Source organism: Oratosquilla oratoria, chromosome 43, assembly GCF_046742065.1.
Source record: "Oratosquilla oratoria isolate Oo_2021 chromosome 43, ASM4674206v1, whole genome shotgun sequence".
NCBI classification, from domain to species: Eukaryota; Metazoa; Arthropoda; class Malacostraca; order Stomatopoda; family Squillidae; genus Oratosquilla; species Oratosquilla oratoria.
This window is the reverse complement of record NC_134819.1, coordinates 13,091,216-13,106,145: the sequence shown is the minus strand read 5'-3', so window position 1 is coordinate 13,106,145 and position 14,930 is coordinate 13,091,216. Positions and strand designations below refer to the sequence as shown.

Below are 14,930 nucleotides of genomic sequence, written 5' to 3'. Positions count from 1 at the left end.
ACAATGATGGTGGTAATCTAATCAATTTAGGAAAACCAACGAGCTAGCGTACAAGACTTTTCCGATGACTTCCCGAATTCGGAAGCCGTCGAGACTTTTTTGTCCGGTTCTCCCGCAACGCGGCGGTGGAGTTCGCGCCTTATAAGGAAAGACAGTCTGGGTCTTGTTGCAGGAGGATCACGGGCCTCAATGAATAAATAAAGGAATAAATTGAAATAAATAGATAAATGTAAATAAATATAATAAATAACTAAGTAAATAGAAAATTTCAGTAAATTAATTTGAAAAGTAAATAAATTAATGGTTGATAGATCCCAAATAAGTTAAAGATAGAATGAAATATAAGTTATCAGTTCTCTCATTTTTATAACAGAGAACTACTTTTATCAACTTCCCGGAAAAAAAAAATAGATTACAAAGAGTGAGAATATTGAAAAAAAAGAAAAAAAAAAGTGACTGACAGATTTTTCGGTCCATAACGAAGTTAGAAATAACCAAGTAAATAAATCAATCAATCCATCAATAAATCAATGATTCGGTTCAACATCACGAACTTCCCCTATCATCAGGCGACTGGGACGATGCCCCTTACCCTCTTCTTTTTATCTGCTAAGTCTCTTACTATATTCTCCTTCTCCCTCATCACTTTAATAAATGTGTTTTCAGTTTGTTCTTTCATCTGCTGTGTCACTATAACATTAAATACGATTTTGTTGTTCTCTTGGATTTTCTTCCAACCCTGTGCTTCTTTTGCTATGGACCCTTTATTATCTTTATTATTCCTCTTTAATTTCTCATTCTCATCTTTTACTTCTTTTAACTGTCTTTTTAATTCTTCTATTTCTTTATTTAGGTTTTTGCTCACCTTCTCTAATTCTTCCAATTTTTCAACTCTCTGCGCAATCCGTGTAAGTTGACCAAACCTACTCTCCCAATGTTCGGTCATTTTCTCAAGTTTTTCCTCTAGGCTTGCTAATCGGGGGAGGTTGGTATCCCCCCCCCCTCATTAAATCCATGGAAATTATTATCTTCACCTTCCATTGTGCTGCTCTTATCTATATTTCTAATCTTTACATTTTTGCTAATCCCTTCTTCTTCACCAAAATCATCCGGCCTCCGTTTGTTTACAAGGCGCCTGGCCTCCTGGACCCAGTCTTCTCCCTCCTCATTTCCTTCCATTCCCCTCAGTAATCCCTCCCCCTCTCCCCCTTCATCGCCTTTCCACCACACCACGAGTTTTCCCCTTTCCTATAAATACAAAAAGGTACTCCCTCGTCGTTGATATTCACGAAAATTTATGTTCTTTCCGGAGTTCCAATCCTCGCCGTCACTTCGACTGTCGTGTGATTCACCTTGGTCTTTGGATCACGTGTTGGACTCGTGATCGACAGCTATTTCCCTCCCGAAAGAGAGCTCAGAGCTCGTATGACCGATCTATGGGTAGTGCTGTGACCTTACACGCACACACACACCCAACTCCCCGCCCACGAGAGTTGGAGTAACGACTCGAAGCGCAGCGATACTGAAATTATTTTCAGCCCTGGGCAGGATTCGAACCCCGGACCGCCGTAGTGACAGTCCGAGACTCTACCAACCGCGCCACCGAGAGAGAGAGAGAGAGAGAGAGAGAGAGAGAGAGAGAGAGAGAGAGTGTGTGTGTGTGTGTGTGTGTGTGTGTGTGTGTGTGTGTGTGTGTGTGTGTGTGTGTGTGTGTGTGTGTGTGTGTGTGTGTGTGTGCGTGTGTGTGTGTGTGTGTGTGTGTGTATTTACCTAGTTGTATTTTGTGGGAAGGGGAGCTATGCTCGTGGTGTCCCGCCATTGTATCTCGCAGGGTCTAGTTTACTTTTAAAATCATGAATGGTTTTTGCGCATACTATTTCATTATCCAGTTTGTTCCAAGTGTCCACTACTCTATGTGGAAAACTGTTTTTCTTCAGTTCTCTTCTGTAGCTATTTTTTTTTTTCTTTCCATGTCCTCTTGTTTCTCTTGTCCCAGTTTAGTAAGTCCTCCCTATCGAGTATCTCTGTGCCTTTCATGATTCTGTAGATGGTCAGTAGGTCATCTCTCTCTCTTCTTTGCTCCAGCGTCGGTAACTCCAGTTTAGCCAATCTGTCCTCATATGATAGGTTTGTAAGTGCAGGTGCCATTTTTGTTGCTGCTCACTGGATTCTTTCTATTTTCTTTATATTCTTTTTGGTACTGGGGGACCACAATGTCGCCGCATATTCTAGTCTAGGCCTTATCAATGTAACCAACATTTTTTTTCTTTTATCATGTCTTCGTCCAAGTATGCAAATGCCACTTTTATTGATCTTAGCAAGTTGTAAGCCTCCCCAACAATTTTGTTAATCTGTTTATCATGGGACAAATCGTTTGTGATAATTACCCCCAAATCTTTTTCGGATCCTGCCTTCTTTCCCTCCTTGGTTCCAATTGTATATTTTCCTGATATTCTGTTTTTGCTTTTTCCAAACTCAATTATGATACACTTCTTAGTATTAAAGTCCACTTCCCATTTCTGACTCCAGTTCCATACCTTATTCAGGTCTTCCTGCAGTGCTTCACAGTCCTTATCAGTTTCTACTTTCCTTAACAGTTTGACGTCGTCTGCAAAGAAGCTCATGTAACATTTCACATCCTCGTCCATGTCATTCACATAAATAGCAAACATTATTGGTGCCAATATAGATCCTTGCGATACTCCACTGATCACCTCTTTCCAATCTGAATATTTTTCTCTGAGCACTACTCTCATCTGTGTATTTACCTAGTTGTATTTACCTAGTTGTATTTTACGGGAAGGGGAGCTATGCTCGTGAGGTCCCGTCTTCATATCTCATTTTATCTAAACTATTTTTAAATTCATGTATTGTTTTTGCACACACCACTTTCTCATCTAACTTGTTCCAACTGTCTATTGCTCTGTGAGGAAAGCTGTTCTTTTTCAAATCTCTTCTATAGTTGTCTTTTTTTATTTTCTTTCCGTGTCCTCTTGTATTTCTGTCATCCCATTTTATCAGATTCTCTCTATCAGTAATTTCTATGCCTTTCATGATTCTGTAAATAGCTATCAAATCTCCTCTCTCTCTTCTTTGCTCTAGTGTCTGTAGTTTAAGTTTTTGTAGTCTCTCTTCATATGATAGTTTTGAGAGTGTTGGTGCCAGTTTAGTAATTGCTCTTTGTATTCTTTCAAGTTTTTTTATACATTTTTTTGTACTTGGTGACCATATCGTTGCTGCATATTCCAATCTTGGTCTTATCAGGGTGACTAGGATTTTCCTCACCATTTCTTCATCCAGGTATGTAAATGCCACTTTGATTGTTCTTATTAAATTATAAGTTTCTCCAAAAATCTTATTTATATGTTTCTCAGGTGACATATTATTCATAACAATGACTCCCAGGTCCCTCTCATTTTCTACTCTTTTTGTTCCTTCTTCTCCCAAATTATATGATCCTGTTATTCTGTTTTTGCTTTTTCCAAATTCCATTATACTACACTTTTTTGTATTGAACTCCATCTCCCACTTCCTACTCCATTCTTGTACTTTATTTAGATCTCTCTGTAGTGATTCACAATCTTCTTCAGTTTTCACTCTTTTCAGTAATTTTGCATCATCTGCAAAGAAGCTCATATAGCTTTCAATTCCTTCATCCATATCATTAATATATATAGCAAACATTATTGGGGCCAGAACTGTTCCCTGCGGGACACCGCTTATTACTTCATTCCATTTTGAGTGCTGATCTCTTATCACTACTCTCATTTTTCTTTCTTGCAAAAAGTCTTCCATCCAATTTAGCAATTTACCTTGTATTCCTCCTTCATATTCTAATTTCTTAAGCAACTTCTTATGTGGTACTTTGTCAAAAGCTTTTTTTAGGTCTAGAAATGCACAATCAGCCCATCCATCTCTTTCTTGTATTATATCTATTAGCCTTGAATAGAAACATATTAAATTGGTGACGCATGATCGTCCTTGTCTGAATCCAAATTGCCTTGGATTTAGTACGTTGTTTTTTTCCAAGTATTTTACCCATCTACTTTTGATAATTCTTTCACATATTTTTGCTATTGTACTTGTTAGAGAGACTGGTCTATAGTTGGTAGGTTCTTCTTTATTTCCTCCTTTATATATAGGTACTATATTTGCTTTTTTCCAATCTTCTGGAACTTTTCCTTCTTTTAAGGAACTGCTTATTATGCTATGTATTTTGTCTGCCAGTTCATTCCTACATTCTTTCAGAATCCAGTTTGCTATTTCATCTGGCCCATGCGATTTTCTGACATCAAAATTACCCAAGTGTGTCAATATTTCATTCTTCGTTACTTCTATTTCTTCCATAGGGGGGACTTTTTCCTTCCACTCAATCTCTTCAGGTTGTATATTTTCCCTTGTAAACACTGATTTAAAATGTTTGTTCATAATTTCTGCCATTTCCATTTCCTCAGTGTATTCAACTCCCCCTTGTCTTAATTTCTCCAAGTCTTGTTTGTTTTTCAGTTTATTGTTTACAAATCTGTAGAATAGTTTTGGTTGATCTTTACACTTTTCTATAACATCTTTTTCATATTTTCTTTTTTCCTCTCTGCACTTTTGTACATATTCATTTCTATAACCAGTATATATTTTCCATTTTTCAGGTCTTCTGTCTTTTTTCCATCTGGTCCAGGCTTTGTCTCTTTTGTCTTTTAACTCCCTACAACTTTTGTTGTACCAGCATTTTACATATTCTTTTTCTTGTTTTTGTCTTGGGACATACTTTTCCACTCCTTCTTTGTAAATTTTTGTCAAAATATTCCATTTCTCTTCCACTGATGTTTCTTCTTTGTATATTTCTTTCCAGTTTTCTTGTTGGAAGAATTCTCTTATTTTATCAAAGTTTGTTTTTTCATACATCATTCTTCCTTTTCTATATTGTTCATTTCTTTTCATATATTTTTCTTCATTAAGTTCCAGTTCAATCAATATGTGGTCACTTTTACCTATTGGTGTTTTATATTCAATCTTGTCCACTATTCTAGGTTCAGATGTAATTATTAAGTCTAGCCTCGATGGTTCTTCTTCATTTCTATACCTAGTGTTCTCTTGTATCCATTGTGTCATTGAATGGTCAGTAATCATCTCAAGTAGAGCATTTCCCCATGAGTCATCACCACTCTTTACTGTCATTTCTTCCCAGCAGATTTCTTTGCAATTAAAGTCGCCCATCATAACTATTCTTCCTCCGTCTTCCATTATTTTAGTTAATGCTATCTTTGTGTCCTCTAACATACTTTTATGTTCATTCTCCTCCCATGAGGCTGTTTTCGGAGGCACATAGTTGATCACAAATTTTCTGCTCTTCTTATCTCGGTCTTCCACTTCTATCATAATCATCTCTACTGTATTCTTTCCATATATGACACCTTTCACGTTAATATCCTTCTTTGTCAGGAACATAACTCCACCCCCTTGTTTTTTCTCTCTGTTTCTAATCCAATAATTGTATGTATCATGTCCTACACTGTTGGGTGGTAGTGGGCCTTTTAATTTTGTTTCTACAATTCCCATTATGTCCGGTTCTTTTTCTTTCAAATAATCATTCAGTTCATTCAATCCTGTTATCAATCCATCTATATTTGTGTAAGACACTCTTAGTTTTCTGCCACTTCCATTGTGTTCTCTGTTTCCCTTATGTTTTTCTTTAGTATGTCGAACTGCTTTATTTTCATGTTCACTACTCTCCAATAGAATCTCTCTTTCTCTGACTCCGTTCTTTCCTCGTTTTTTGCCTTAGCTTCAATTCTTTTCTGCTTTTCTGCCTCTCTTTCCTCCTTATTCATTTCTCTTTTTATCCATACCTTTTTATATTGATCATTTGTTGCTAGTTTCCCTGTCTTGGATAGAATTTTCTCTGCCGTTGTTTGTGACCTGAATTTAATCTTAATTGGTCTGGTCTTATCTGTACTATATTTTCCGAGTCTGAATTTTTCCTCAATTTCCTTTATAATTTCTGGTTCATCTTCCTGGACTAATTTTAATAAACTGCTTACCCTTTCATTTTCCTCCTTGATTCTTGCGGTTCTATCTGGGTTATGTTTCTCTTCCATTCCTAATATAATTATACATTTCTTTTTGTCAGCTAATTCTCTTACTATATTCTCCTTCTGTCTCATCACTTTAATAACTGAGTCTTCATTATGTTCTTTCAATTGCTGTTTGACTATGTCAGTGAATGAAACCTTATTCCCTTCTTGAGTTATTCTCCAATTTTTAGCTTCTGTAGCTATTTTCTCACTGTTTTCATTACTATTCTTCTTCAATTTCTCATTCTCCTCCTTTACATTTCCTAACTGTCTTTTTAGGTCCTCTACTTCTTCAGTTAAGTTTCTGTTAGCCTTCTCTAGTTGTTCCAATCTTTCAATTCTTTGGAGAATGGAGCCTACATTACCTAACTTACGTTCCAAGTCCTCGATCACCTTATCAACTCTCTCCTCTAGTCTTATCAGTCTGGGGGGGGTTGTGTCCCCCCCACCCTCTTTAAATCCCTGGAACATATTCTCGTCACTTTCTACTGTATTTCTCCTCTCTATACTTCTAATCTTTACATTTTTATTTGTCATTTCGTCATCCGGTGGTCGTTTCATGTTGATCTTCCGCCCGTCTGCCTGGGCCAAGTCCTCCACATCCTCATTACCTTCCATTTCCCCAGTAATCCCTCCCCCTCTCCTCTTTCCTTACTTTCCCACTACCTCACGAGCAATTCCCCCCCCCCTGCAAATACAAAAAGGCACTTCTCTTTGCGTTGGTATCCTCAATCTGCACTTTTCTTCAGAGCGTTCGTCAAGCCGTCCGTTCGTTGAAAGTGTGTGTGTGTGTGTGTGTGTGTGTGTGTGTGTGTGTGTGTGTGTGTGTGTGTGTGTGTGTGTGTGTGTGTGTGTGTGTGTGTGTGTGTGTGCAAAAACGGTGGAGTAATGTTTGTGGTGATGCGTGACATAAAGGTAGAAGAAGCAAATCTGAGTGAAGGCAGAACTGAAGCAATTCACCTAAAGATCAGTTCTAAAGGACACAATAAAAGAGACTTCAAGGTGGTATAAGCCCCCCCCCACACACACACACACACAGAAGACAAGAGCTTGGGGTGAAACAGGATATCAAGAAATATAAAGGATAAAACTCTTTTCCTAAAGAAAACATTGATCATAGTAGGAACATAGTCAACTGGGAGGAGTAGGAAACAAGTGACAAAGCAGATTCCTGGGGAAATACACTGTTGAGTATAGCAGTGGAGAACACAATGACCCAGTGGGTAAAGGAAGTGACCCGGGTAAGAGGAGATGACACTCCCACAAGATTAGATCTGTTACTTACCAAAGAGCCAGACATCATCAGCTCCTTGAACTACCTTTGCCCAGTAGGAAAAAATGTCCATGTTACTATTGAATTTCAGCTGGAGAATGAGGAAATAGAGCCGAGAAATTTAATTACGTAGGCAAGGGAGACTCAATTTTAGGAAAGCAGATTATTTAGGGTTTAGAAAATTCTTTGAAGAAACAAGCTGGGAGGAATTCATGAATACCACAGGAATAAGGAGGAAAGGGAAATATTTCTTGACATTTACAAACTAGGAGGGAAGAAACATGTGTCAAAGACTAGAGGAAGAAAGAAGCAAAAATAAGATTGGTTTAACAAAAAATGTGAGAATGCAAAAAAAAAAAAAAGACCATGGATATAGTTTGGGGAAAATGGAGAAAGAAAAGAAGCAATAAAACAAAAGAAGCGTACAAACAAGATAGGAATGACTATACCAGAATTGGCAGGGAGGAAAAAAGCAATTTTGAAAGAGGTACAGCAGAAGAATAAAAATATGAATCAAAACTGTTTTACAGGTTCACCAATGGTAAATTGAGACACAGGGAAGAAATCACCAAGTTAATAGTAGATGGATAGTGAGGTCTTTGAATGAGGGTTTCCAATTAGTCTTCACAAAAGAGCGCAACTTTTTTGGAGAGCAAAAAACCAGGTTTAGCAGATATAAATGTACAAGTGAGGGAATTGCTCAATCTCCTGGGATCATTGGATGTGGCAAAAGCCTCAGGGCCTGACAGGATCTCAAACTGGATACTTAAAGAAAGTAGGGAACAACTAGCGTACAAGAGCCACAGTCTTATTATATGGTCATTGAAACAAGGTATTGTGCCACTTGATTGGAAAAGGTGCCAATTCACAAAGGTGGAAACAAGGAAACACCACTAAATCATAGGCTAGTATCACTAACCAGCACAATAGTGAAATTATGTTAAAGGATTGTGAAAGATCGATGGACCATAAATCTTCAAAAGATGAATATTCTGACAAACAGTCTGGTATCAGATATGAAAGATTATGTGTATCGAACCTTTTAAGCTTTTAATCAAGAGTGATTGATGTGCTGCATGAGAGGGTGGGTGGACTGCGTGTACCTGGACCTAGAGAAGGCATTTGATAAAGCACTTCACAGTCGAATTAAGTGGAAATTGGACCATGTTGAAGGACTGAGAGACAAACTATTAGAATGGATTAAATTATTTTTTAAGGAAAGATATATGAGGACAGTAGTAAAGGACAAGATGTCAAGCTGGAGATCAGTGATGAGTGGAGTAGCACAGGGTTCAGTGCTTGCACCAATAATGTTTCATGTCTATGTTAATGGCATGATGGAAGGAGCAACAAGCTATCAACATGTTTGCAGATGATGCAAAAATCATGAAAAGATGGGAAAATGAGAAGGGCGGTATTGCAAAAAGATCTAGATACTATTTTTGCATGAAGCCAAGAAAGGGAAGTGAAATTCAATATTAATTGCAAAGTACTGAAAATGGGTAATAGTGCCAAAAGGCCATCCTTAAACTCTTTCTTGGAAAACGAACACATTACAAAAGCAAAAGAGGAGAAAGACTTGGGAGTGTTGATAAAAGACAACCAGTCACCTGGCAGACATATCAGCAGGATTGTGGGAGAGACATATGGACTACTGCAGAAGATTGAAGTGGCGTACCTTTATATGGATGAAGAGAGGATGAAAAAAATCATTGAAACCCTGATATATCCAAGACTGGAATATGAGTCAGTGGTATGGTCCCCACACAGAGTGAAGGATATAAGCAAGATTGAGAAAATGTAAATGGCAGCAACCAAACTGGCCCCAGCCTGGCAGATAAATCATATAAGGAAAGACAACTGACAACTTTGAAAGATCAAAGAGAAAGAGGTGACATGATTACAGTGTTCAGGTTATTAAAGGGGATAGTTTGCGTTGATAGAAGAGATCACCTGGTTAAAGATGGGAGGGCTTTAAGAGGTCGTAGAAGTAAATTAAGAAAGACCACGTGTCGAAAGGATGCGAAGAAATACAGTTTTCTATATAGATGTATGAATATGTGGAATAGCTTTGAAGGTAATATAGCCCAAACTCAAACAATACATGAACTCAAATCTAAATATAACAATTGTAAATCAAAGACATTGATTAACTTGGAACCGTACATGAATTTGAGTTTAGGTATGTTAGAAAATTAGAGAATAGGAAACAGGACCCAACGAGTGTTGTTCCTTTCCTGTATACTACAATTAAGTAAATACAATTAGGTACAATAAAGTAAATACATGAAAGACCCTCTTGATTATAAACTTAACTCATGCGTACGTTACTTCGCAGGTGGTGGCTATGGCAGTGGGTCCGATACGCAGAGTGAAGGTGGGAACACCAGCAGCAGTGGTAGAAGCAGCGGTGGCAGCAGCGTCAGCTTGGGGACCACGACCCGAGACAAGTTAGCGTCCCGGCAGTCCTCAAGGCAGTCCAACCTCAACAACAACAACAACACAACGACGACGACGACAACGACGACGACGTCCCTGGGTCCCCAACGGCGGGGCAAACGAAGGAGAACGGGCATCTCAGCTCGGGAGAGGAACCTACGGCGCCTCGAGAGCAACGAGCGGGAACGAATGAGGATGCATTCCCTCAATACGGCCTTCCAGGTGGGGGGAAGGGCCATCCCTTCGACAGATAGGTAGTCTTTAGGCTGAATTGAGTCTTGTGTATATGCCAAAGTTTGCAAAACAAAAGTCAAGAGATGAATAACAGCAAAGTCAGCATATGTTCCATCACATTTGCTAATTCGTTACTCTTCAAAGGACCACAGCAAGTATAGTACACTTGTGAGCCCTTCTCTTTTTTTTATATGGTTTCTGGAGCCATATTTTACCTTATACATTTTTTTTTCAGGATCTGCGTGAGGTCATTCCCCACGTGAAGATGGACCGCAAGCTGTCCAAAATTGAGACCCTTACACTGGCTAAGCATTACATCATGGCGCTAACAAACACTGTATGTGAGATGCGAGGAGACGAGAAACCTTACAAGTAAGTTACGGTGGGAGAGAAATAAATCAAGGAGGAGGTTAGATCAACCAGGAGAGGAGAGAAGGAGGAGGAGAAGAAAGAGATATAATTATGATCTAAACTCAGACACCTGTTCTCCTATCCCCTTTCCTCCACTTCATTTTATCTATATTCCTTATCACATCGCTGTATATTTTGAGCAATCATGGAGACATTACTCATCCTTGTTTATTTTACTTTCACTCTGTAATTCTTCTTTCTTCTTCCTTTAACATTCATGTATACATGGCAAGAAAGTATCAGTAGACAGTCAGCATGAATCATGAAGACACAAAAAAAAACGAAGAATAATGAAACAGTAATGAATAACTCACTATACTCTAGTAGTTCTGCTGTCAGGCACTTGCCACAAATTGCCAGCCAGCAAAATATTACATACAGTAGTAATTATTGCATGTTTAGAGAAGCTTGGCTTTCCAACTTTCCCAGAGCATCAGTCGTTATTTGGATGTTTACAATTGGCATCAGAATTCTTTGTGCAACAATAATATTTCATTTTTTTTTTTTTTTTTATCTTGTGTACACACAAAATACTCTCTTCAGACACTGCTCTTTCATCTTATGTATCTCTTGCCAAGGGACCAATAATGGGTACCTCCATGTGGCAGTCTTGTAAGATAGAAAGCAAAACTGTCCATTTTCAAAATCCATCAACTACCTCACATCCATCAGGAGGTGAAGCCATGAGGTGCTGGTATTTGTTCTCCAGACTAGGTCCAAGATCTCTCTATCATTTTCAATTGTATTTCTTACACTTTTCCACATGTGGAGAGCTGACAACCAGCAACTGCACCCCTATCCCTACTACTATGAGCTAATGACATAGAAACAGTCCCACACTTATACAGTACAGACAATAGTCCAAAGTTTCTTCACAGAGAAATCTATGGGAGGTGCTGAAGACCCTTGCATAACCACTGTGGAGCTGCAGGTTTTCCACTCAGTGAAACTCAAGGCAACAATTTATTAATTGATCTAGTGCTAATCCCTACCTCTGTTACCCATACATTCTACAGAGGTTTGATAATAGTGTACCACATTTAATTTCTTGCATCTTCATACAAACATCAAACAAGTAACAGGAAGCTGCAATTGCAAAAAGAATACCTGTCAATATGAACTGTATCCCTTCCCTCCTACCACTAGGATACCTGCTTCTGATGGTCTTACAAGATGAATATTTAGTATCAACAACTGAAGCCCATTTTCAAAACCTATCAACCCCCTCACCTCCATCTGGAAGTGCAGCCCGGAAAGGCTGGCATGCATTCTCTAGACTGGGTTAAAAATCTCTATCAACTTCAGCTGTATTTCCTCCAATTTTTCAAATCCCACCATTCACTGCCTGTTTTTTTGTTTCCTCCCATCCTCCTCATCCTATATACTATCTTTGCACACTTAATTTACAGTCACCCAAATTCAAGCCTATTCAGTATATTGCAAACTTTAATTTTATTTCATCCCCCATTCTTAGTGTTGTATGGGAAACATAACAAAAATATAAAGTAATCTGAGATCTGGTCTTGAGTGTTTTTATTTGTACTTATTTGCCTCATCATTATAGTATATCCCAAGTAACAACATTTACATATCATATGTTTTCACTTTGCTTTTTATTTTCAGGTTTTTGGATGCATACAGGAATCAAGAAGGAAAAGAAGGAAGTGGTGAAGAAAAGGATAGTGAGGAGGAGGAAGAAGATGAAGAGGAGGAAGAGGAAGAGGAGGCAGAAGTAAACAATAATGTGGTGATGTCAGAGTGAAAACGAAAAAATTCTTCACAATATTGACATAGTGAATAGTCATGTAAAGAACATTTAACTAAGTCATGTGAACAGATTCGGTGATGGCTACAGTACTACAACAATAAACATTAGTGAAAGTCAAGAGTGATAGTCTCATATCTGTATGAGTTACTTTCCACCTGAAAATTAGCCAGTGTTACAATACAAGGACTGAGAAATTCAGACTTGATTGTTGTGTAGTATCAGCAACTGAAATTTGTTCTCTATACTCTAGATATGCATGTCTAATGGTGACCAGTATTTGAATAAGATTCCTAAAAATGTTTAAGTAAGAAGGGCTAGTTATGTTATATGATTTTGTCACCAGTGATGCAAGGTGATGAGGGTGAAAATATGACTAGGCTACTACAAAATTATGACTGGGCTAAGACAATAAACCACAAGTTCTTGGTGAGCAGCCTCTGAGGACAATACAAAAATTCTTCAACCCATTTACTCAAGCAGTTTCATCTAGTAACTATAATGCTAACTTAATGAAAAATGTAGCAGGTTATCCAATTAGATTCACCTTTGAAAAGGTGAAGGAAAGTGAATATGCCATGACATTTTTTGTGTTTTCACTTTCAAAATATATCAAAGACATTTATCAAGAATTGCACTATTTAGAGGCATACTATTTTTGTAACAGAGGGTACCATTAGCAAAATTTTGAGCCTTCTATATGCCTGGTGGCTGACTGGTAGTACCAGGCAACTTTGAAAGTAAGGTGTGGAATTCTGTGGAAGGACTTCTACATTTGTAGCATCTATTCAGGGCACCAGTCAGGGGTGTGACAGGTTCATAATTATGTTGCCAATGGTACATATATTTTCTGAAAAAGCTATAAACATCTATTAGGACTGTTGTAGTGGACTAACATGAGGAAAATCAACATTATGATTTAAATCAACACATCCATGTGGAATGTGGCTGAGAATGTGTTTTTTTACAATGAATTTCTTTAAAAAGATGTCCAATTTGAGGGAATTGAAAATATGACTAGGTATTGCCTCAATTCTATGTCATTATCAGAAATAAGGAAATTGGACATATGAGCACTGTGTATGAGATATGTGACAGCATGCTCATAGTAATGAACAGAAAAAATGAGACATGAGATATAGTCTACTCATTAGGTTGAGTCTTAATACATAGTATACTTTATTTTTGTATAAAAGATTCAGAAAACACAAATGTTGATTAAAAGTTTCAACTACATGTATGCAATACATTGATATAAAGGTCCATACCAGAATAATAAAGAAAATTATTATTAGTTCAATGAAGGTACAGACTGTGTTGATAAGATAGTGTTGTAATATTATTTAGACTAATGATGGTTTTACTATATCTACAGAGTTTAAATGCTTTTTCTGCTTCAGCAAGTAGTTAGTGAATTTTAGATTGCACACATCATATTATGCTTCCAACATTCCAATCATACACATTCTATGACAGATCATACCTCTAACTGAATATTGTTCAAATTTTTTTAGCTCCCAGCATACAATTTTTTTTTTATCATAACCTCCATGAATTTATATGTTACATACATAATTGAAAAATTTATTTATTATGTGGATATTATAAAAAAAGAAATTATTTTAATGCACAAATTTCAAGATGCCTTAAAACTAAATCAATCATTCACAATCACCCCATAATTCTTTTTTTTTTTTTTTTTTTTGCAAACATTTGTTATTGTTAATACTTTTTATTGTTATAGTTTATTGGTGAGGGATATACTATGATATTCATGAGCTTTGTAATACAATTCTGCTTGAAAAATGTAGCTCAGTTGCAGAGGGGCAAGTCTGAAAAATTCCCCCAGTACTCTCCTCTTCTTGTCTATTTAAAGTTAAGAGTTTCCTGTCATGTGATGGATAAAGTTCTTTAACAGGAATGTTTCTGAAAAAAAGTTTTTGTCATATACATAGGCAGAAATAGGATGGAAAGTCTTGAAATAGTCTTCCCTGCTACAAGAGAAATAATCTCACAACATTGCATTCAACACATTTAGTGCCTTGTTTACTCTATTCCTGCTCTCTTCATGGATCACCATAATGGCTTTAAAGATACTATTTTCATTATACCCCATTGTAAAATAGAGATACATTTTAGTGAGGCTAAGATAGAGACTATATATCATGGAATTGCTAAATGCAGTACTTTTCTATGAAGAAAAACTTTCCAAAGACCATTCATATATGTAGTACAGTACTATAGGGTTGGTGAATGCCAAAACATATTGACTCAATGCTATACACCTTATTTCACACAATATATTTGTAGAAATCATTTGTATATGTACCATATATATGAGTGTATGTGTATATATGTGTATGTATATGTATATATCTGATATATGTATATAACTATATATATATATATATATATATATATATATATATATATGTATATGTATATATCTGATATATGTATATAACTATATATATATATATGTGTGTGTGTGTATGTATGTATACATTCATATTGAACATTTTTAGAAGTTCTGTCAAGGGATTCGAACCCTAACCTGTGCATGCAGAACTTCTAAAAATGTTCAATCTGTCTTAAACATACATTCATATACCAAAGGCTTTTTCCCCCTTACAAGGGAGGTAGCCAAAAAACAAAGGCATAATTTGTTCTCACCCATTCCATCTCCACATACACCACTCCCATTCACCCTCTTCCACCCCTCCCATCTTGGCTCCTA

At 37.1% G+C, this 14,930-nt stretch overlaps 1 protein-coding gene across 2 annotated transcripts in view; it reads left to right on the top strand.

Moving 5' to 3' along the window:
• Positions 1–14,484, top strand: part of LOC143021945 (uncharacterized) — a 183,610-nt gene extending 169,126 nt beyond the window's left edge. For both annotated transcript variants that reach the window (XM_076179855.1, XM_076179854.1), the window contains exons 3-5: positions 9,683–10,005; positions 10,253–10,389; positions 12,052–14,484. In XM_076179855.1, the coding sequence (XP_076035970.1) occupies positions 9,683–10,005; positions 10,253–10,389; positions 12,052–12,190 (599 nt within the window). In that variant the 3' untranslated portion in view covers positions 12,191–14,484. The remainder of the gene's footprint in view (positions 1–9,682; positions 10,006–10,252; positions 10,390–12,051) is intronic.
• The last annotated feature ends 446 nt before the right edge of the window (positions 14,485–14,930 follow it).